This window comes from Opisthocomus hoazin, chromosome 6 (assembly GCF_030867145.1).
Source record: "Opisthocomus hoazin isolate bOpiHoa1 chromosome 6, bOpiHoa1.hap1, whole genome shotgun sequence".
In the NCBI taxonomy this organism is placed as follows: Eukaryota; Metazoa; Chordata; class Aves; order Opisthocomiformes; family Opisthocomidae; genus Opisthocomus; species Opisthocomus hoazin.
In genome coordinates, this window is record NC_134419.1 from 66,619,043 (window position 1) to 66,643,118 (window position 24,076).

The 24,076-nt window shown below is 42.7% G+C and overlaps 1 protein-coding gene across 1 annotated transcript in view; it reads right to left on the reverse strand.

The window, feature by feature from the left end:
* Window positions 1-23,765, reverse strand: part of COL17A1 (collagen type XVII alpha 1 chain) — a 57,279-nt gene extending 33,514 nt beyond the window's left edge. The window contains exons 1-4 of the mRNA XM_075424239.1: window positions 23,689-23,765; window positions 4,318-4,383; window positions 2,507-2,551; window positions 1,616-1,714 (exon numbers count right to left, since the gene is read on the reverse strand). Coding sequence (XP_075280354.1) covers window positions 1,616-1,714; window positions 2,507-2,551; window positions 4,318-4,372 — 199 coding nt within the window. The 5' untranslated portion in view covers window positions 4,373-4,383; window positions 23,689-23,765. The remainder of the gene's footprint in view (window positions 1-1,615; window positions 1,715-2,506; window positions 2,552-4,317; window positions 4,384-23,688) is intronic.
* Between the last annotated feature and the right edge of the window lie 311 nt (window positions 23,766-24,076).

Consider the following 24,076-nt stretch of genomic DNA (forward strand, 5'->3'; position numbering starts at 1 on the left):
CACCTGTACACTCAAGTGTTATATGACACATGCCACAAAAACTGGGAGAGTGTTAAGCCAAACTCAAAGTGCTGAAGGATGCAGTTCATAAGAGAAGGGCAAGCAGAAATGAGTCCACTTCCCTTCCAGAGAAGCTATCCACACTCTCAGTCATGCCTCAGTTAGTCCATTTTCTTGAGAAGTGACTGAGGTGTCGATCAGGCCCAAGGCAGCCTGGAGGTTATTAGCAGCTGTTTTATTTAGACAGAGGGAAGAATTTCCCTCCTAATTCACATCAGTGCTGTGGAGAAAGAACTGAGCAGCCCTAACTAATGCATTCATACTCTTGTATGAAATCTAATGCTGGGTTATGATCAGAGAGCAGCAAAAAGGGAGCCCTCTGATAAAGTGCAACGTATCCCCATTGATCAGCAGGATCAGACTGAATATTGTTTACTCATCACTGCAAAAAGAGCATGCCCCTTTGATCCCAACAGTTTTTTCTTGCCTCCTGTCCTCTCTACAAGGACCTGTTTTGTTCGGTAACTTTTCCACTTAATTCAGCAGAAAGAACTACTGTGACAAGTAGGCCTCTGTTGGAAGCATTCTGCAAGCAAAGCGGGAAAGCAGAGACTAGAAAATGCTCTGTGAAACTTCAAGAACTCATTATCCCTGAAGTTCAGATTCTTTTCTCTTCCTCCACATGCTGAAAAGAATTAAGAAGGAAGATGGCAATCCTGCAGAGTCGTCTGAGTTTGCAGGGCTAGGTTCAGTTCTTAGACTGGTGCCAGTCCAGACAATTAGACTGACATCTTCACTGGAGTTACTTCACATCTGCCCTGAGGCAAAGTGATTCCACACTCTGGCCTTTAATTGGTATGGAGGTGTCTGTCAGATCTGTTGGGTATAACCAGTTCTCCTGCTGAGCTTCCAAACTGCACTTCACTCCCTTTGGTTTGTCAGCTCTTTTGGAGCATGGAGCATGTTTTCTACCAGGATAGTTACACAATCTATCCCACTGGGGACAGAGAGAGTGGTGTGCCAGAAACCTGGCTAGGAAGCTTATTCTTCAGAATCCTTTGCTAGGACAATCTAACAGCTGTGCAAAGCATGCTGGTAGAGAACCCATTTCTTATAGAATAGACAGCACAGATCAATTTGGCACGTCCAGAAGATCTGGCAGACTGTCAGCCACGGACACACACACACAAGAAAATATCTTCTAGTAAATTCTTTAATAGTGTTCTATTCTCAGCAAGATCAACAAAAAGACAGACTGAAACTGTCTTTTGAACAAAAATGGTCAGAAGGACTGTGATTTGGAAATCCTGAAAGAAGGGAAATTTGGTTTGCAAATGACTTCTTAACAACAGTGGGAATGGCATTTTTGTTGCTGTTTTCCTGAAATCAAGTTTTCCCTGTGGAAAATGGGAATTCTGTCATTTACTGACCTATCCTCATACCCTACTTATGTGAAGGAATACCTTTGCTTTGAGTATTTGCCACTTCTACTTCCATAAACCCTGTTTTCCTTACCTCTGGTTCATCCTAACTCCCTGCCCTGAATCTCTCCTCAGACCATTTATGCTGCCTTTGCTCTCTGTTTCCCCCCCTGCACAATGTCTTCATTCCTTACTTGAAGTCACATAGCTGCTGCCATGGGTGTAAGACCTCTTTTCCACTCCACTCCCTCCAGTGTGGGATGATGTTTTGAGCCCACTGCTGCTCCCTCCTTCTGGAAGAGATAAGCAGAAAATGAGACATTCTCTCAGGGTGAAAGATGAGAAGACCAAGGACACTGTAAGACTGTCCTCACACTCAATTGCAAGCATAGCTGTATGTTTGGCAAGGTATCAGAACTGCAGAGAAGTGCCTCAGCAGAGCAGATAAGCATTCACACTGCAGACCCAGCAGATTTGTATTCAAGTTTTGCTCCATACATGGACTGAAGGATACTCCTGTAAACCCTCATCATAAATGAGACAATAGTGCAATTCCTTTCCAATCGAGCTGCAGCAAGCTAATCAAGAATATGGTGGCATAAAGAGCATGGAGGATTCTTCCTTACTTGGTACTTGTACTTCCCTACAGAGGTAGAAATCACCCATGACATCTGGTATTACACAAAAAGATTCACTCACTGTTGTCAACTGGGTAAGATGACAAGAGAATACACTGCAGCCCCAGCAGTGGAGGCTGCAGACCCATCACTTTTGACCCTTGTCCCCAAGAGACACTCTTACCACTGGAGACCCTATATTTGGGCTCAAGCCCTTGAAGAGTCTGGTCTACCAGTCTTAGTGGACTGTGTGGCTTTGTTTCTGACAATATCCAGACAACTCCCCACATACTGCTCCTTCTCGCCACCAGCAAGTATTCTGGGAGAGGCATTTCTGAAAACAGCTTCTCTTTGGGTGCAAATATTTCTGCACTGAGACCTGCTGGACCCAGCGATTTATGAAAATAATACAGTCAGATAGCATGGAGGGGCACAGAACACTAAGTAGAAGTAATCACAATGACTTACTGGGTGGTAAGGATGTCAGTCTTGTGGTTACAGTCTCTGTAATAACTGAGGAAAGAAAAAGGCGCAGATGTAATGGCATGTTAACAGAGCCAAACAAGATCAATGTTCTACTTAATTTCCATGGAATAGCATGACTCTTTCAAAGAAGATTGACTCATTTAAAGAAATGTCCCCCAAAATCATACTGCCTGGGGGCTGGAGCCTCATTAGGAAATGATGCTGTGTGTTTGTTTGCAGGCCATTCTAATTCTGCAATAATTAAGAACATCACTGGCACAAAAAGCTTTTTTTCTTTAGAAGATCCCTGTAAAACATGGAAGTATTATTACTTCTGGGCACTTCTGAACCACAGCCATTGCTGTAACAGCAAAGCCCACGGTCAGACCTCTTACTAGCTTACCATATTATATAATATCATAAAATGCTTTGAGTTGGAAGGGACCTTAAACATCACCTAGTTCCAACACCCCTGCCATGGTCAGGGACACCTTCCACTAGACCAGGTTGCTCAAAGCCCCATCCAATCTGTCCTTGAACACTTCCAGGGAGTGGGCATCCACAGCTTCTCTGGGCAACCTGTTCCAGTGCCTCACCACCCTCATAATAAAGAATTTCTTCCTAATATCTAATCTAAATCTACCCTCTTTCAGTTTATAGCCATTACCCCTTGTCCTGTCACTACAGGCCCTTGTAAAAAGTCCCTCTCCAGCTTTCTTGTAGGCCCCTTCAGGTACTGGAAGGCTGCTAGAAGGTCTCCCTGGAGCTTTCTCTTCCCCAGGCTGAACAGCCCCAACTCTCTCAGCCTTTCCTCATAGGAGAGATGTTCCAGCCCTCTGCTCATTTTTGTGGCCTTCCTCCAGATCTGCTCCAACAAGTCCATACCTTTCCTGCCGAGGATGCAGGACTCCAGGTGGGGTCTCACCAGAGCAGAGTAGAGGGGCAGAATCCCCTCCCTCAACCTGCTGGCCACGCTGCTTTTGATGCAGCTCAGGATATGGTTGGCTTTCTGGGCTTGTAGGACATGTAGAGCTTCTCATCGACCAACACCAAGTCCTTCTCCTCAGGACTACTCTCAATCCATTCTCTGCCCAGCCTGTATTTATGCTTGGGATTGCCCTGACCCATGTGCAGGACCTTGCACTTGGCTTTCTTGAACTTCATGAGGTTCACACTGTCCCACCTCTCAAGCCTGTCAAGGTCCCTCTGGATGGCATCCTCCTGTCCCTCAGGTGTGTCGACCGCAATGCACAGCTTGGTGTCATTGGCAAATCTGCTGACGGTGCACTGGATCCCACTGTCCATGCCACCAACAAAGATGTTAAACAGCACCAGTCCCAGTACTGACCCCTGACGGACCCCGCTCTTTGAGTGCAACCATCCAGTCAATTCTTTACCCACCAGGTGGTCCATCCGTCAGATCCATATCTCTCCAATTTAGAGACAAGGATGTTGTGCGGGAAAATGTCAAATGCTTTGCACAAGTTGCTACTAGCTCATTCCCATAATGCCAGCAGGGAATTTATTTATAATTGATATCAGAGGTAGGAGGAGAATCCAGATGTCTGCACTACTGGCTAGAAATGTTACCAGAGGGCAGTTATCTGTGGTTAAACAATCAGGTCATGCTACATGTCTCTAAATGTCTGATCTTGGCCCATTCTATTCCTTATTCTGACTTCAACAGAGAGACAGAGGGACAGGTGCAGAATTTAGCTCTGAACCTCTGGTCAGCACTCAATCCCTTACAAAACTTGGCATCTGCTTCTGGGATTTTTGCTATGTGACATAAATATAAAAAATGTTCTCCTTACGTCTTTCAGTAACTTCTGATCCATCTTGCCTCGTTTTCTTTGTTACAGAATCCATACCATTGCCACCTGCAGGGAAAGCAGAGAGACTGCACTCAGAGTTCTGTGAATAGTAGGAGATTACATCAGCTCCCCACAAGTCCCACCACTTTTCTCCCTTCAGCTGGGGACTAGACTGCCTGGACGACATCTGTGCCAGGGAGATTACAGTGCCTTTCCAGAGCCATGTGAGTATTACTAAAGGACCAGCACCACTTTCCTACAAAACTGGATGCTACACAATGCAGCAGAGCTGAAACAGCAGGAAGCGTTGTAAAGCCAGCAGGTGAGATAGGGGCAGTTGAAGCAAATCCACTCTGCTGGAGAAGTTTAGACCTGCATTTATATCCAGACTTTGTGGCATTATGCTGTGGTCTCAAGTTGTGCCCCTATAAAGGCTTGATCAAAACCACAGGATCCAAATGCCACTCCCACACATCTGCTGTGGGCAGGACTCACAGTAGAGGATTAGAAATGTAGGCAGTTGCAGGAGTAAACTGCCTACACCACGCCAGTACTGCCAGAAAAACCTAAGCAGAGATACTGTTGCACTGTTGACAGTAACACCGTGAATTCTCCAAGCACATTGATGCCAACGCCACAGCATTAACTTTAGTGAAGCAGAAAAACACTGGAGCTACCCTTAAACTAGCCATTTTTGGCAGCAAGAAACTTAAGGGAGGAAGTGCTTTATCTTTGCTTTACAGGCAGAGCAGAGACGGTTTGGAGGCCCTGCCCATGACTTTCGAATCTGATCCAGTTTAATGCCAGCTCAGGTCAGTCTACACAGTATGGGAATCCCTGCTGGGAATGCTGTGTATACTCTTCTTCATGACCTGGATCCCCCTCTAGTCAAAATTACGATTGCAGAGGTATGACTGTCTGCCAAGGCAGCAATACCACAAAGAAATCATGTGATTGTGGAAAAGAAACATCAGCTAGAAAACACTTCTGTCAGAAGAAAATCTACAGTTGCTCACTCCTAGTCTCTGTAAGATAACATTTCATCTTGTGCAGCTGTAAACAATGAGCAGGAAGAGATTTTAATTTGCGAGCAAGGTGATAAAAGGCCAAACTCTCCACTGCATTTGAAGACTTCTCCTTAAAACTGAAAGCCCAGCTATACCAAAAACTACACTTTTAACAGGCTGAGTCTAAAAAAAAGCTTTGGGCAAAATTGCGTCCAAGTTTTAGAGCAGAACCCAAGACCATGCCCTCCAATTCAGCTACCATTTCAGTTTGATCTTCATGATTCCTGTCACCCTTCTGCAAAGTGTCTACAGGTAGCCCCCTTGATGTTATGCTTGTACTGCCCATGCATAAATATACTGACACAAGGCAGAATGCAGCAGAGAATCTGCAGGAATATCTGAAGTTCAGATTCATTTCTATCTGTGAGCAGCTCCCACTATTCCCAGAGCTGGACAGGAACAATTTGAGTGTAGAAGACACACTATCAGTCAAGCCACTTTAGCCTCCTATCACAGACTCAGACGAACTTTGCTGAGAATGCCCACAGCCCTCACTCTCTGCACCCTAGACCCTGAGCCTGGCTAAGCAGCCCTGTAAATGTGGCTCCTGAGACTACATCCAAGTGTTTACACAACCTTGACAACAGGATACTAGCTAACCCTTACAGTGCTTGCTAATACTGCGGATTTCCAAGGGATTATCCAGGGCACTGATTCCAAGACCAGAGCTATAGGCATTAGGAGAGCTCCTCCTCCAGCAGGATGACAGTCCCCTGCAATGGAAGGGTTCTTGGTCATTCACTCCAAGGAAAGGTAGTATCTCTGCAAATCCTCCTTGCTGCATCAACAGTGGAAGCGTCTTTCAAGCTCCTTCCCTAAAAACAGATGCTGGAAGCTGTTGTCTAGATGTCAGCACTGTTGGCTTTGCAGGTGTTTTTGGCAGGGAACACAGTTTTACATTTGGAAATTGCTTTCCTACTGCTTTGTAGCCCCAGAACTCCACTTCCTCTCTGCTAGTGGGAAATAGTGACAGCTACATATGCTGGAAGATGCTAGTACCAGCATGGAGTGAATACATCTTCTGCATCTTTGCCTTCCCTTGAGAAAGGGGAATATCTTGCTCTGATGCCAATCCAAAAAAAAACCACAAGAGATTAAACCACATCTCTGGAGTCACACATGCCACAGCCCAGCCCCAGCACATGGTGCATTTTGATCTATGTTGCATGTGTGTTTGCCACGTGAATGCAAAAGCCAGCCCAGGCTCCAGCAGGCTGACTGCCCTGGATTTCCTTTATGTGCCAGGACTGACTCACTTCACCAGCTCCTATCTGGATTCACAAAGACATGGCTGTGGGCTATGTCTGTGGCAAAGCAATAGCGCTGCTGAATCAGAGAAGCCACCTGCAATTATCTCTGAGCAACAAGCAGGAACTTGTGAAGTGGGATCACTCTCAAACAGTGCAGGCAGCATAAGACAGTGCAACCCTACGGCTGCTTTAACATAAGCTCAGGGGTTGTAGTGCGCTTGTGGCACCCACAAAAACAGGCAACTTGCAGACCTTAATGGCACTAGGAACCAGAAGAGGTCTAGCACTGTCACACTTGTGCATACTGCTTCCTCCCTTACAGCACTGAAAAGCAGGACAGTAATAGATTTGCAAGGCGTGCTTAGATCTGTGGTTTCCACATAAGCCCGACACTGCAGGGGGACTCCTGCATCCCCTGTTCCACCTGACTGCAGTGCAGCACGCTGGCAAGCATGCTAAGCCTGTCTGAGATGGGACATTCAAGATCGTCTTACTATTTTAGAAGCTAGTTATTGTGTGCAATGGTAATAAAGTTTATTACAGACATTTTTCAAAGGGGAGGGGAATAGCCACAAAGTCATATTTTAAGAGAAAAATGAAAGCAGGCGTGTTTGAGATTCTTTTATTCCTCCACCATGTCCTTCCAGTTGTCACATCAGAATGCTGTTACACTCTCACATCACATCCTTTCAGCTCTCTCCTTCCTCCACTAATCAGGGTCCTGCTGTGAGACACTCCATGAGGAGAAAGAGGCACCAGCAGGTGCTGAGATTAATACTATCTAATGTCAATGGAACCCTTTGATCACACTCTGAGACTCAGTAGATGGCTCCAAACCATGTCACTGACTACATTAAAAGGAAATGCCATGGCTCCCATCATATCAAATGTCTCATAGGGTGCCCCTTCCTCTTAATCTAGCCTTTCAGGCGCCATTGTCCTGGGACTAATAGAACTGGTTAAAAAAATGGCCCCTTACCTCTCTTTACCCTACAGTCTAGCAATCTGACCTTCCCATTCTGCTTTAAATGCTGTTGCTTTCCAGTTATTCTACCAAAACCAATACAGTCAGAATCAAATCAATCACATCATGCTTCCAAATCTGCTCATTTTGTAGAAACACAGAAATGATGGTAATGCTAGGGAAGCAGGTTAGATGCCCAACCAAAGCTTGGACGTGCTGTAGGAACCAAATTCTGCGCTGCCCACAATCTGTCCTGGCTTCTTTGACACCAGTATGTGCTCATTTCCCAGAGCACAAGCAGAAGCACTGCTGAGACTTCACCCCACACTGCCAGGTGCCTTCCTTTCAAAAATGCGTCCTCACCATGCCTATTTAATTGTGCAACCCAAAGAGAAACAGATCAAAGCAAGGCCATTCTGACCTGCACAAGCTTCTCATTTCTGGTGCAGAAAGGGAGCCAAACAGTTTGGTATTATACAAAAAATGTTTGCAGAACAGGAAAGTGCTGCTGCCACCATTTCACAGATGAAGAAACGAGTCACAGAAGGACAAGTAACTACCCTGAAGTTACTCTACAGGTCAGTCCAAAGACAGGAAAAGAAGATAGGTCTTCTATCATATGCCATTATGTTCAAATTGCTAGAACTGCTGCAGAAAGGATTCAAACTGATTCTCAAATCAGACTGTTCTGACTTTCTGTGACAAAGCTTAAAAACATCTTACAGTGACTCCTAATCTTCTATGGCAAAACCATGGTCCCTAAGCAATGAGCCACGGCTGATAAATAAACCCACCTGTCTGAGACAAAGCAACACAAACTTTCATTCAGAAGCAGTTCCAGGCATTCTTGGGACTAGAGATCAATTCCTCAATAATACACCCTGCACCCACCATCTGAAGCTTCGATTTACAATCATTATTCCTCCAGCACATTTCAGATCTGCTCGGTTTTAAAAACAGCCAACAGATGATCTGCATTTCACCATGCTGGCACCCTTATGGAACAGAGAAGATTCAGCTAAACGTTATCTATTTGCACAGTTGTTTCACAAAATGCATTAAAAATGTATCCAGAGCTTGGCTTCACATTTCTTATCTCCCAGCACGTATACTCCTTTCACTTGATACTCATAAAAGATATACATTCACTGACAAACACAAAACCAATATTACCTAGCTCTTACACAATCTTACTTTTACATTGCATTTCCCACAGAAAAATGTAACATCTCCTCTACTTTGCCTGAGAATAAGCCTTGTTCTGCAAGGAATCTGGAAGAGAGAAAATAAAGGATACTTTTTTCTTCTCTTTTTTTTTAGTAATATGACTTACCTGGAGTGCTTTGGTTACTGAACTGAAAATCTGTTTTTCTTCTCAACCGTTTCCTTTCTACCAAAATTTTCCACCTACACTTTATATCATGTACTTCCAAAGGTGTGTGGAATCTGAGTGATCATCCAAAAATGTTCACCTCCTTATTTAACCTGTTTTATTCTCACCCTTCTTCTGCTTTTCTATTGCCGTGCTCTTAAACAAGTCCCAACAAAGGCGTGTCCTGGTTTCCTGCCTCACCCTACCCTTCCAATTATCTGACACTCACTGGAAAAAAAGATCTGCCTCCAGGAATCAAACTTTATTGAAAGTAAAAATGCTCATACCTGTTTGCTCAGGTAGATTAACTGTTTAGATGCCAGACAGACAAAGGTATGAAGGCTTATGTCAGGGAAAATGAACTATTACGGCAGTGCTTTCTGACACATGATCTGAGATCTGTTTTGGCATTTTCTTACAGAAAGTTGCACAGCACCTGCTGATGTCTCTGCAAAGCTGGCTGCAAGCTAAGCATATTTTGCTGCTTGCAATACAAGGGGCTAAACTCCCACCTAGTATAAACTGGCTGAAAACCGCTCAAGTCAGTGGTCTGAACCGCCTTGTCAATCCCACAGATATTTATGCCGTATTCAGAAGGCAGCACTATTAATAAGTAAAATACACCAAACTGAGTAAGGAACAAAGTTTCTTCCATGTATATAGCACCTACAGACTTCTCACTGAATAGGAACTGGAGCAGAAGAGCAACCATGGTGGGTCAAACCAAAACTCCATCTAGCTCACGACCCCGTCTCCCACCACGGCCCAGATTAACAGCCCTAGTAAGACTACGTCAACAGGACAAGCACCTGCAGATATTTCCCTGGTGTACACTGGAGATCTCCTAAGTCAAAGGCAGCAGCATTGCAATCATTCTTTTATGGATTTTTTCCATTAATTTGTCCAATTAGTTTCTGAATCTGTACAACATTATAGTACTTACAGTGTCCTACAGCAAAGATTTTCACAGCTTAACTATAACCTGTGTGAAGATTCTTCCACCTACTGAACATGACAGTGTCATTCAGTGCCCTGTGCTTCTTTGTAAGAATCAGAATTCACCTTGGCTTCTCTCATCCTACACAGACTTTGACAGATTCATACCATGAATAGGAAAGAACTTGATGCTTCATGTGTATTTTTCCACAGACCTTTTGAGGGATTGTAGGTGCGTACTGTCAAGATTGCACTCTGTTCTTTTAAGGTCCATACTGGAAATTTCCAAAGGCGTGTAGGGACATGGCTGCTGTTCAGCACTACACTACCACTCCAAAGCTACGCCCCATGTTTGCTGATGGGGATCAAGAATTCTTCAGCATTCATCGATGCATCTCCTAAATCCCAGAACTAGTATTTATGTTTATCTTTACTCAGACATATATATGAAGCATAATTTCCTCCCTGCATGGAGGAAGCATCCATGACTGTCTTATGAACGCTAATCAAAGGACATTTATTTGTCTAAACAAGCTGGATGTGGTAATTAAGTCATTAAGAGGTGTAGAGCTCAGCCTGGGACCTGGCCAGACTGCACTTGGCTTAAGTCTTGATCAAAAGGATAAAAGCGGCTTTAGCTTTTTGAATTTGATGCTCTTTGAACATGACACATTACTGTCCCTCTTATTATCAACTGCACTTTAAACCTGTACTTTAGTCATCTCATTTTCTCATTTTACATCTGCTTCCAGCACAATCTACAACTGTGTGCTTCAGACATACCCTGGCTGCTCACAGACAGAAACTGTTCAAGAAAAGACAGCACTGAATGCACTGGGCTATTCTAGCTCTGTAAGATGCACCAGTATGAGAGAGACTCACTGGAATGGCACACAGACTTCACTGGAGCAAGAGGTGGGATCTCACATTTTAAGATAATGTCCTCAGGACTGGAGGAATTTTCCCCCTCCTTTACTTTTGTCTACCAGTTTTCTTTATATATGTATAAAGAAAAGGTAGCCATCACAATTTTAATAAAATAAGAAAATTACAATATTTTAATCCCTGGAATATTGTCAGTGACAGAGACACTGGTCTAATGTTTCTTGAGACCAAAGTGTTCATGGACCACCTCTTCATGAGTCATTTTGCCAGCTTCTTACTGGAAAGAAAAAGAAGGTGGTGGTGGGGTATTAGATAGAAGTGCCTTAAAAGGAAAGTGAAAATAAATCACATCTTGAGAACTACTGGTTCTGCATTTAAAAGAGGAAATTTAGGTGAAGATGAAGTTGAAGCTGCTGCCTTATGAAACACTGATTAGTTCACTCAGGTTCCTAACAGACAAGTGTCAACATCAAGAACATAATTTAGAGAGGTCTTGAGCTGCTTCACCTTTTATGGAAGTCAGTGATGCCTCAGAGCCACTGAAAGTCAGGTGGCCAGCTGGCAAAGTGCAATGAACTGCAGGAGACCTAGCTTCAGGTCACCAGCTGCCACTCAGTGGTGGTTTGTGGACTGGTGGTTAAAGTAGGAGAGGCAGCCTGAGCTCCTCTTGGAGGTAACAGTCACCATCCTCCCATTCCCCCACATGTCCTGCTCAATTTCACTTGTAGAAGAAGTTTGTAGATATGGGATCACACTGCTGCTGGGTGTACTTGGGAATGTGCTACCAGATGCAGAGTTTGCTGCTTTCCCTGTTTCCAGCACAAGAAGAAACTGCACAGACTTTGGGCTTTCAATCGATGCTTCAGTCTGGCAGCTACAGAGGTCAAATCATAGTTGAAGACAGCACCATTTTCTATGGTGAAAGATGCTCCAAAAATTTACAGCAGCTGATGCTGGCACTGGAAAAGTTGAGAAGATGAGACAGAACTCTACACTGCACATTCACGGCACCTGGAAAGGGGCTGTGCTACAGCACATCTGAATCACTTCTCACTCTGCAAGGGGGGCCCAAAGACGAAGAGTCTCAAAGCTGAACCAGCTGTTTTTGAGATGGCCATCCTCTAGCAGCTTAAGGTGTGTTCACGGTTTAGAAACAGCCAAGTGGTGATAACTTGTTATCTTCAAAGGGAGCTGTGGAGTGCAAGATAAGGTGTACATTGGTCTGATAATTCTGTCTCAAGTGACACATAAATTACATCGCTAGTGAATCAGCCAGGAACCTGATTGGAATAGTGCAGGCCCACACAAGGATGGTTCGCACAGGGAAGAGAAACCACACCTATTTCTGGCTAGTAGCTGCAGCTCCCTCTGTGCCTTGGTTTTACACAATGGAGCTGGGCAGCTATGCAACCAAACAGAGCCTCCTGAGTCACTCCCTTGACTCAATGTCCTGAGTCCAGAGTCTGCACATCACTTGAGAAACTCACTGTGAATAACCTTGGGCATGAATAAGAGCCTTGTGGGGAACAGATCATTGCTTTGGGGTGCTTAGAAGTGAGTAACAGCAGGATGCAAAAAAACATTGCTAACCCAGTCTCCCAGGTCCCAAGAGAATTCAGTGATCAAGAGAAGATATCATGGCTGTTTGTATTCATTAATATAAAAGCTCTACAGCTAAGGACTACCTTTCTTCTCTCCTTCTGGCTTTAAAGAGCATTCCACACAACAAGAGGCTTGCTACAGCTTCTAAGGTTCATCACAGTGCAAACAATAAATAGCAATAACTATAATTAAGCTATTTATGCTTACAGAGCATTCTGAAACACTGATCCTTAACAGTGCAAGACAAAGTGAGAGGAGAGGTTGGACTGTTCTGGCAGGGGACAGAGACTGGGTGGATGTGGCTGAAGACCTGGGCTTGCTGCTCTAATTATTAACATGTAGACAGGAGGAGTGGGACTTCTCAGCAGCTGTAGACAGCTGTCTACCTCTGCTCAGAGACAAGCCTGTACAGACACTAGGGCCCTGATGCTGTCTTCGTGCTCTACAATATAACTGCCTAATAGTTTCCAGCAAGCAGCCCAGTCCAAGGGCATGTGCACTGCCTTGTGTGTCTGGGACTGCTCCTGAGAATGTAAACTTTGGTGATAGATAGATCCAAACAAAACACACTTGTGACCTCTTAGAGTCCCCCTGTCCTCCATGCAGCTTTTCAGGTGCACTGATGCTTGGGCACATTTTACATCTTGGTACAGGTCAGGCTGTGCAGCAGGAGTTGGCTGGCAGAGCCAGGAGTTATCACCCACGTCAGACTCACCTCTAACGGCATCAAGGCTGGGATGTCAACAGACCTGTTTGCAAAGGTGACCTGCTGTCAGCTCTCCCTCTCTCTGTCTCCCCACCTCCTTCCTCGCGCATGGCAATTAGGGAGCTACCCCAGCTCCCCAGCCATTCACAGGATCTGCCAGGGAACACAGCTGTGAGGCCGATGGTCCTGATCACTGCCACTCTGAGGGGTATCGCTGTCAGTTTAAACTAAGTAACTTCCATCCATGAGATTCCTCTCCTTCCCAGTGCTGGCATGATGAATACTCCCTTTCAGCTTGCTCTCTGGAGAAGCGTAGCCTCCAACACACGCTGCACACAGCAGCAGAGCTATGAGCTTGACTGAGTCTCTTGTTTGACATTGCTAGTTACTCGCAGTCAGCCCCCTCCCTAATCTGCTTGGTCAAAGGAAACCAATCCTTCGGTATTTCATTTAACAAAATGCAAAGTTTGATTCACAGGATCAAATAATTTCCTATCCCCTACCTTTTAGAAAGCTAGTGACTGTTTGCAAGCCCACCTGTGAACCCTTAAAACAGTTTTAGCACCAGTGTCTTTTAGACAAAAAATATGCACCAGAAAACACATTATTTGCTAACCTCACACATCAAATGTTTCAGTCAGCCAGGCAGCAAAGGGACACAACCAACGCCAGATGACCCGGCTGTGGTGCTGCTAATAGAAATAATGGAGAAAGGTCAAAGCAAACTGTTTACAAAAAACCAGCAGCATGCAAAAAAACCCCTTTCTGGCAGCCTCAGAGAAAACAAGATTTGATTTGTGAATTGCTCACCAGCCACACCCATGGTCAAAAGTCCAAGCAATTAGTATTTCAAACAATTCAACCAGTTCTACCTGCTGCCAGTCCAAAGCCTGCAAGTTTAAGCACCGCTATAAAAATAAACACAGGGAGAAGTGCAGTGCAACAGTGCACACAGGACAAAAGCTGGAGACAACACTTATCTTAGAGATCTGCCTCAGAAAATGTTGAGTGTTGGCAAACAAGCCAGATTTCTGTCTGCCATCTTGAGGGAAAATTCAAAACACACATTGGCAAAAAAAAACCCTAATGGAAAATCTCTGTTGGGCTCAGCTACAGCTTGCAGCAACTCACTGTCTACACAGAGAGAGGAATTCTTACTAGCAGGATGGGAAATGCATGGAAAGGTGACTGACGGGTCTCCAGGAGCAGTTTTCTTTTGCTTTTTTCTTTTTCTTCTCCAGCTCTATACATTCCCTGCTAAGTTTCAAAGAGTCATTTTTGGATCAAGGATTATTTCACAGCCCAGAGATGATTTTCAGGAGACACTAGGAACAGAAGTGCAACTCAGTGTCACTCAGGTTGAGTTTGTACATAGTGCAAGAACATCTCTTGAAAGTACCTGGGCACAGAAAAAGAAATTAAACACTGTGCGAAGGACAGTCTCAAGACTGTGCATAAAGCCCATAGCTCATACCCAGCCCAAGGCACCTGGCTGAGCACCAGGGATGGCTGAGGGGCAGTAAGTGAAGAAAGCACCAGAAGTGCTGCTGCGGGGTCAGCAGAACTGCAACTTGGCCTACACTGTTTGTGGTACATCTTGCGTATCCCATCCCCAAGCTCTCTAGCCACATCTATATTATCAAGATCTAACTTTGCTTTCAAGAATAGATTTCTTCATTATCTATATTGTTCTCGCATAAGCTTGTGCTAAGAAAGAACATTAGCCTGAGCTCCAGAGTAGCTTAGGGGCAGGCCCAGATCATCAGCAGTGGCCAACACTCCTTCCCTTGTGAAGTCCAGACTGATTTTGCAGTGTATATTCTCCAGAACCTGGCTTGTCCTAAATGCTGTGTTGACACAATGAACTCCAACTACCGGATTCCTAGACCAAGACAAAATCAAGAACGCGGAGCAAAAGTCAATGACTTAATGGATGTGGCAGATCTTTACTCACTCTTGAGGTGGTGCTTGCAGTGTGTGTACACCCTCTATGGCCCTGCTAGGTGCAAGAGAAAAAGGGAGCTTGCTGAGAGACTCTCATCCATAAAGTGCAGAGTGCCACGTGCAGCTTCTCCCATCACGATCCCAGACATCGCCTGATTCTGGGCAGGGGATCCCCAGCACCAGAAGCAAGCACAATGAGCACATCTAACAAACTGAGCAATGATAAAGTTTTGCAGGACACCAAGAGAACATGCTTAAATGGAAGAAAATGATCACCCAAGATAAAAAAGAATTGAGGTATGAGAAGATTTTAAATGTATGTTCAGTATGTTCATTCTTCTGTTTTGTAACCTGACAACTTGGAGCCCCTAGTAGACAAAGTACGTACCACCCACTATTTTCAACCATGGATTTTCTGAGGAACCTGTAGTAAGTAAAAGAAGGATACAGTCAAATGATTTTAGTCTAAAATGGAGGGATTTTCCTCTCCCTTTGAAAATCTTCAGAAGTCTGCAAGTTGAAAAATGCTGGAAACTATTATACCAGATCAGAGAAAACATGTTAAAAGCACAGAACATACAGCACAAGTATACTATGTATGCAGGGATCATTCCTAGCACATGAAAGTACATAGCAATTTTGGATTCAGGGTAGGAAGTAAATGATTCAAACTCATTTTATTTTATTAACACAGACCTTTACTGTGCCCCATCTATACGGCATGACAGTCTGCCACTTCACGAAACGTAAAAGCATTAAAACCCCAAACAACAAAAAACAAATCAAGCTTTAGAGCTTTTCTGTTTTTATGTTTGCACACAATAGGCTTTTTGCAGTCCCTGGACAGAGGGTCTGCATTTGTTGGCATGTCTGTGCACATATGTATGTTGATCACGAAACTGCCTTTGCTGTGAGTTTCAATTCGAAAACAAAAGGGCATTGAATACAAAGGCCAAACCTGGTTTTGTACTCCAGAAATGTTCTTGCAGATTCTGTGTGGCTTAATTAGGGATGATTTTTTCCTCAAGAGTATAGGGCAGTCAGGAGAAGGGGAAAAGACAGATCCAGAACCAAGATAATCTCTGCATTGTTTACAACAGAAGAAATAAATGATGGGAGAAAACATCATTACCCAGCCGAAAATTCTCCATCAATTTTGCTTTTCACACCACTTTTATGGAAAAAATTTACAAGAAAAAATTATTTTTGTTTCCTACAGAGTCTGAAAATGACAAAAAGTGGAAAACTTATTTTTGTTCCTTTCCTCTTTTTTTCCAGGGCAGTAATAGGAATCATTGGCAACACATGTTTCCCCAAAGTAAACGGTTTTGAAAAAAAATTTCAAAGCTTTTTAGAACATTTTTCAACATTTCTCTTTGATTTTTATAATTTAAAATGAAAATCCCTCCCACTAAAAACTAAACAAAGAAAACCATGCGCTTCTTCCAAAAATGTTTGCTTAAGTAGATCCCATTTGTGAACCCTCTTTGCTAACTTTTTCAAGCTGTAGTCTGGTTCTAGGCAGAACTTGAAAAAAGTCACTGTTAAATGAGGCTGGTACAACCTAAACCCAGAAATTATAAGATAAGCATAAACAGCTGATTTTTCAGATCTAAACTGTGGTAGCACTTGGACATTGTCCCCACATAACATTTTTCTGGGTTCACTCTTTATAACGTAGGGGAGTTGAAAGCACAAAGCTTTTATATCAATAGTTCCACTTCTTCAACAGGCAAATAAAAACATTTTAAAAACACACATTTCATGTACAATCATAAGGCTTGATTCTTCACTCAGTTCTGCCAGGGTCACATAGCTAAGATTCAAGAGTAGTAACTCGTCTCTCCGAGTTTCTGTCTTCATGTTTGAACTTTCATGAGATCAAATGATGTAGCAGATACCATCTGGTGCTATATTAATTACTGATGGGTAAGAGTCTCCCCTTAATTTAAAATCTATGTCAAACTGAAATCAAGGCATTTTGATTTTTTGTGGAGAAGCAAGAGAAGACCAGCCCAGTGGTGAAAATATTCACTTGGAGTAAGCAAAGACCTGTATAGTGATTTAAGCCTGTGATTTTCACATTGTTCTCTCTAACCCTATGATGAGACAGCTTGTCCTGGGCTGAAGGGGCTTTCAGAAGACCTTTCCTTTAAAAGAATAAGATTTCTGGGGGAATTGTCAAGTTTAGGTAGCAATATTTCTGAGGGGAAAAAAAGCGGGTTTGTACAAACATGTTAAAACAGCTGTGCTCTGTATATCCTGGGAAGTTCTGACTATGCCCCCTGCCCACTCATGATGAAGACCAAGGCCATTCAGCAAATTTCCTGAGTCAGACTTTGAATGGAAGACTACACAATTCTACAAGATTTCTGTTCCAGACATGGTCCCTGTCAACTTATAAAGCAACATGATCCTCCTTCTTCACTAGGAAGGTACTTCCTGTGATTAGACTCTCAAGCATTTCAGGGTGGTGGCTCACTTTTCACTGCCAAAGTAAACAGCAGAATGAAAAGTCCCTGCTGGGCTACTAAGGCGTTCCCTCTGAGGGGATGTGCTCTGTTGTGAGCGCTGTTTATTGCCACTGATCACTGAGGATTTATCGTGGATTGGCATTTCTCACTGTACAGATTGGTGTTTTTATCAGGGATAGGCATTTTAGCTTACATCAGCTTTTTGTCCTCCTGGGCGCTTCACAACCATAAATCAATTTCCAAACGTGCTTATTGCAAAATAGTTTTAATTCAAGAGACTGCTTTCCACTAGTGTAAAGCTGGATTGTGCTTGGTTTGTTTCATTTGTTTAGGTCTGGATTAACACCACGCACTATAATGGAGCAATCTGGATCTCATTTTGGTTCTGAAGGCGACATCATACCACTTGCTCTAACTGCTTGTGGCAAGAAGGCATGTGAAACTATTTCATTCCTGTTTCTACTTCTATTTATTTGCTGAATTGGTCCTCCTAAAGGCTTGAATCCTTCCTCCTGGCTGCTGTCTTGCTGCACCTGCTTTTCCTGGGGCACACAACCTCACCTGCCATGTGCAGGCTTGCAAATCCCCAATTTAAATGGCACTCCTTTATTAGAAGATACATTCCAGAGGCATAAAATATTATTATCCAATACACATTGCTAGAAGACTGCTGATCTCCTGCAGGACTGCAAGCACAAGACGAGACATGAGACTCTTGGTTAAATCACTCTCCAGAACACACCCCACGTGGCAGCTGGAAGCTTCGTACATGTTCTCAGTATGGAGGCTGGAGATTGCCTTGGAGACCCTTCTCTCTCACACTGTAAAAATTACTGATGTAAAGAATGCGTTAATCTCATGCAGAGCTAATAACACCTCTCTGGAGTTGCTTCTTCTTTGGAAACATTCTCCTATGTTATTGAAATTATGCCTCCATCACTTTTTCTCTCTTCCCTTCTTCAAGAACTGCTAAGTACCCTCTTCAAGACATAGATATTAACTGTTCTCTCTCTACACCTTTCACAAATTTTCCTTGTCTTCTCTTTTTAGAAAGGAGCTACAAAAATTTATTAATTCCTATGTTTTGTGGTCATAGGAGGGAAGGTGTTATTTCAATTCATGTTACTAGCAGCAGAGTTGTGCGAGCTGTTGTACCAAAGTTTCAAATCGAGTACCTTTCCCTGGTCCATTCACTTCAACTGTGTCTTGAGCCACTCTATTTACAAAATGGAACTGCTCATTTAACTTACAGTGCACTGTTTCTACTCCTTGATTTAATACTTGAAGTTTTAATTTACACATGCTAAGACTTTTACGTTTCCTGAACTATTTTTTCCAAAAAAACAACCACCATCTTTACTGAGTTCTGCTGGAAGGACATTCACCCCCCTGAGGCAAGTAAATGCACCATCAGATCTATACTGAGGGGGTAAGTTGTGCATAACACCCATTGCGATATGTGAATATTCATGACAGAAGTAATATTCATTTATCCAGAAATGTCAGCTATTACACAGAGAGACTCTGGTTACAGCATCAATTTAAATACGTGTTTTGTAGGCTACCATGTACATGGGTTCTAAATCAGCACCACACCCCCTCAAAATCTCTTCAGCTCAGTAAATACTGATAAAATGAAGAACTGGATTATTGCAAATAAGAAGTATGCAGTTTACAGCACCAATAAAAAGCTGGGTCCAGAATACAAGACAGATACAACAGTTCTGAAGTCTTTTTTTTTTTTAATGCTATTTTCGGTAAGCAAAGAGGCTATAAAGTCCAAAGCCGCTATATTCTATACTGCATACAAGGCCTATGGCAAGAATGCAGGGACAATATGTGAGATAGTAAGAAAAATACTTCATTTTTTTGCACCTTCAATAAAAAGAGAACTCTGACTGAAGTTCTTTAAAGCAATACAACCCAGAAGCTCATATCCCAATTTCAATACCGCATCCACAGAAGATTTGATCTACGGACCTGAAAGCAGGGAAAATGCTTTTGTCCTCAACAGAGGGATGGGATGCTCATGGTAGAAGACATCAAATTAGGCTGTGATGGATTTGGTCACAGGTTCTAAATCACTTGCGTACCAGTACAGTATCTTTCTCCTCCTATGTGTCTTTAATCCATATGATCAAAATATTAAGTCCTTTCAAATTCATCAACCAATTTCTTAGGAAATGGAATAAGGTGGATGGACTGAATTATTATACGTCAGACTTTCAGTCCTTCAACAAAGATAATGATAGATGAACTGTACAGAACAACCAAAGTCATCAAGTTTTAAACTATCTTTCAGGAGTAATAAGAGCTACAAATGCCATAGCAGGGCATCATAAGCAACCCTTGACTCCACAAAAACACATCAAAAACAAGCATTAAAGGAGTCATAATGTTAAGCAGATCTGCAGCTGAGTCTGAGTCTGTTAAGATCTCTTTCAATAGGGAAGTTATATTTTCTCTAGAACATACTTTTATCCTGACTTTCAAGGTGAACTGGTTGTTTACAAAAAGACACCTCTATATCAGCTTTGCAGAAGGCATAGTGGTCTTTCTATGTTCAACCTGGTTACTGAAAAGTTTTGGAGAGAGTAAAGTATCCATGGTGCACTGCCTGCTGTGTGGTGGTTATCCTGGAGGTAATCCACATCTTTGCTCTGTTCATGAGGAAGCTGGCACAGACTGAAACTGGGATTCAACTTTGTTCCACATTGGGATTTTTTTTTAAGATCTTGGCCAAAAGGCACAAGGTCTATCTTTCTCAAATTCTGTTGTTATATGTTACTCGTTATTTATCTCTTTCACAGTGCCTTTCATCTTTATCTTGTTGTGTTTAAATTAATTATAGCATTTGTGGACTTCCTTCTGTTTTGGTATGCCAGCACTTCCGTAATCTCAACCAACTTTCACATCTACATCTGACACCCTGGCACTGACTTCCCGACCATAAACGTTCCACAGAGACAGAATGAAAGACCAGACCCACAGGGAACAGTCACAACATAGACTCAACAGTTCTCTTCAGAAACCATTCGGAAAATACAGATACAAGGGTTAAACTAAGCCAGTCTCTGCACATTCTTTTTTGCCTTGGCTCTGAGTTAATGATGAACAGGCATACATAGAAGCTGGAACTGTGGCTGGAGTTACAGAGCAGTTAGAGACACACCATTCATCAACAGTTAGAATGAGAGTAAATATTTGAGCAATATTATAGAAGTCAAATGTCATAGCTGGCAGCTCACTAACAAGTGTTTCTCAATCTGTTTCATGATCCCTCACTGTTCTTTAATCTAGAAGATTTTTTAGTTTGCAGCTTTCTTCTTTTGTGGGTTAAAAGCAGTATTCGGCACCATTCATGGTTATTTTCTTTATGCTCCTATTCCCTCACATCTTTCCAAGTTTCTCACTTTTCATTAGAGATTATGCTTCTGCAAGCAAATCTCTAGCCAGACACACCTTTGCCACACAAAACCACAAGCAATATGCTAATTCCAACCAAAATCTGTTCATTGAACGATAAACAAAGAGAAGATTTGTGACCCAGATGAGAAGAGAACAAACCAGTGCGTGTCTGTGGCCCTTTGATATTATTTATTTCTGCTTCATAAGAACAGAGAACTACATTGCAGTCTGTGGAATATCTACTCCTGTTTATAGGTGGAGTAGTAGTAAAAATAATAGTAATAATAAATTCTACAGAAATGATGCAGCTTTTTCATGCACAACAGTCTTACAGTTCATCATTGGGCTAGATGACCTCTAAAGGTCCCTTCCAACCCAAAGCATTCATTCTATGATTCACAGTTAGCATCCAGATGCCCCAAGCTGCTGCATCTACCACAATTCATCTAAATGATCCGGAACTCATTGTTACAATCAAAATGACAACGTTAAGGTGACAACTGTAGGGCCAGCTCTCCATTATGCCAGAGCTGATTGGGAAGGTTTTGTTTTCAGCAGGACTCATATTTCCATGCACATAGGCAACAATGCCTGTTCTTTTTAAGTGCTGACTTCTTTCACACGTTTCTCGTCATGGTTACAAGGACAAGATGATCCTAAACTGGCTGGGGTCATACTGCCTTGCACAATGGGGTTTCTCCTGGAATAGCTCATCATTTTTGCAAAAGGTGAGTATTACAATTTCAGTTGCAATGAGTAAAGCAACAAAGATATAAACAAGGAATATCCAGAGGAAGATAACGTGCAGCAGCTGGCTTTACTGGAAAAGCCCCTACATAATCTGGCTACTAGGCTTTGAGCTCATTGCTTTCCCCGGTAATGGTCATCAGTGATTCTATCCCTCCTTCACATAATGTTGCCTGCAAGAGGATCTCATTTTACAAACCAGCTTTTCTCCAGTGACAAGAAGGTATTTAAACTCAAATGTAAAAGGAGAAATGGTGGCATGCTAGCCACTCAGCTGGTAGGGCAGAACCCTGGGGATAAAGGAAGCTTTTCTTTTCAGTTGCTTGTACTGGGGCTTGAACACCGACTTCAGACTAGCAGATTATATTTTAAATAGTTCTGAGTAAGACATTTGCAAGTGAATCCTCAAAACTTGGATCCAAGCTATTTACGTAGCCTCTGCTTCCAGTTTCTGGCAGTTTTTCTGACTTGGCTCTGAGCCTTCTGACTGTGCCCATCTCTATTTTCATGTCTCTGCTTGAAAAATCCCGTTTCTTATCCAAAGCACAAAAGTATTGCCTTTCCCAAAAGCCAGGTCTGTTGTGTGTCACTTCTTCTCAGCAAGATGACTGGCTGGAAACTTAGTTATTACTCAAACTTTTAATTTCAGAGCGATTCAGATTCTCATTAATGTACTTCCATCAGAAGTTCAGCTTGTGAGACCTGTGATAACACACAGCCTTATCTTATCAAAATCAAGGCACTCTGGGCTCATCCTCACTCCATATGTTATGTATTTTAGATGTTCCTGCTGGGATGGATCTTTCTGGGTATATTTATTGCTATCACAGGGCTGCCCAGCTGCGTGTTATGGTGGCTGCCTTCCTTACCCAGTGCCTGCAAAGGAATTGCTATTTGTATTCTACTTTAATAACAAACATTATTAAAGTTGTCAGCTGACTACTTTGTAACCACAATACCTAAAGATGTTTCCACTTTCGAGTATAAATTAAAGAGGTCAGAACAAAATATTTAACACCCCCCCCCAAATATTAAAAATCTGTATTAAGAAAATCATTGTTAGGTATGATGGCAAGATAAAAATAATAGATAAAACACAGTATAGGTGGTGATCTGAAGTGAAGAACCCTCACAAGCAAGTGTCTGTATTTTTGCAGTTCAGTACACTGAGTTCACTGAATCCAGTTTCTTTTGTAACCATGAGGTACCAACAGGAAGACGAGTAAGAACACTGACCCGCTGCTCCCCCTTCTGACAGAATAATATTTGCCTAAACCTATAAGGACGAACTCTGTGAGAGTCTTTATACATTTACTTTGATGTACGCATGTAATTTTAAGCACATATAATTATGCAGCTGTAGGAAATAAGGCTGAAAAGGCCTTCATTTAGATATGTTGCCCATCCCTCTGCCCCAAGACCCAGCTCCACCTTAACTATTCTTGACAGACTTTTCTTTAAAAGACTTATAAAAATACCCATGAGGTTTCAGAGCCTCCTGAGGTAACCTGTTCCATATCTCACCATACTTGCTGTTAGAAAATGTCTTGAAGTTCCAAAACAAGTATCTCCTGCTTCAGCTGAGGATGACTTCCTCTCTTCCATTCTCAGTGTAACTTCTCTCCTTTCTTGCCACCACATTCTATGCACTACAGGTTTCAATAGGAGACTAAGCTTTCCCTGTTCCTGCAGCTTTTCTCAGACACTGAGTTTCCTAGGCCTCTGATAACTGAGAACTACTGCTAGCCTGCATGGGAACTACCCACATGCTTAAAGCTACATGCACGTTTAAGTACTGAGCTGAACTGGGGACTTTATTCCTAGTGTTGCCCAAGGCTGTCAAACACATGCTGGTCTAGTTCAATTGCACGACACTTCACTTTCAGTAAATTACTGTTTTGATAATAACAATCTGGCAGTATTGCAAATCTTTTTAAACTTGCAACTGCAGGTAAAAGCTACCATATTTTGATGGTGAAGGACAACCAGTGCCAAACTGTTGTGAACCTCTCCTACCTGACCAGCAGGCAGTGTTTAACTTCCAGTTTCATAAGGTATTTCCTTAACAGTGCAGGCATGAACCGTGTGTGTTGGAAACTGGCATTCTTCATATTTCTAGAAACAAATTATTTTGTTAATAAACAGCCATGTCCAATACCTATTGCATACTGAGACTTTGAGACACACATATTTTCCCATGCTTATCAATAAAGAGGTTCAATCCCCGCCATTTGAGTACACAAAATGCGGAAGACAGAATAGCATCTCTGGTAGCTAATGCACACCAAGCATATGCAGTCAAGCAAAACATAAAGAAATCAACTAGCCAATACATGCAGATAAAATATTACCATGAAAACTCAGGAAGACAGACACCAAGTGGGAAGAAGACAGAACAGAGACT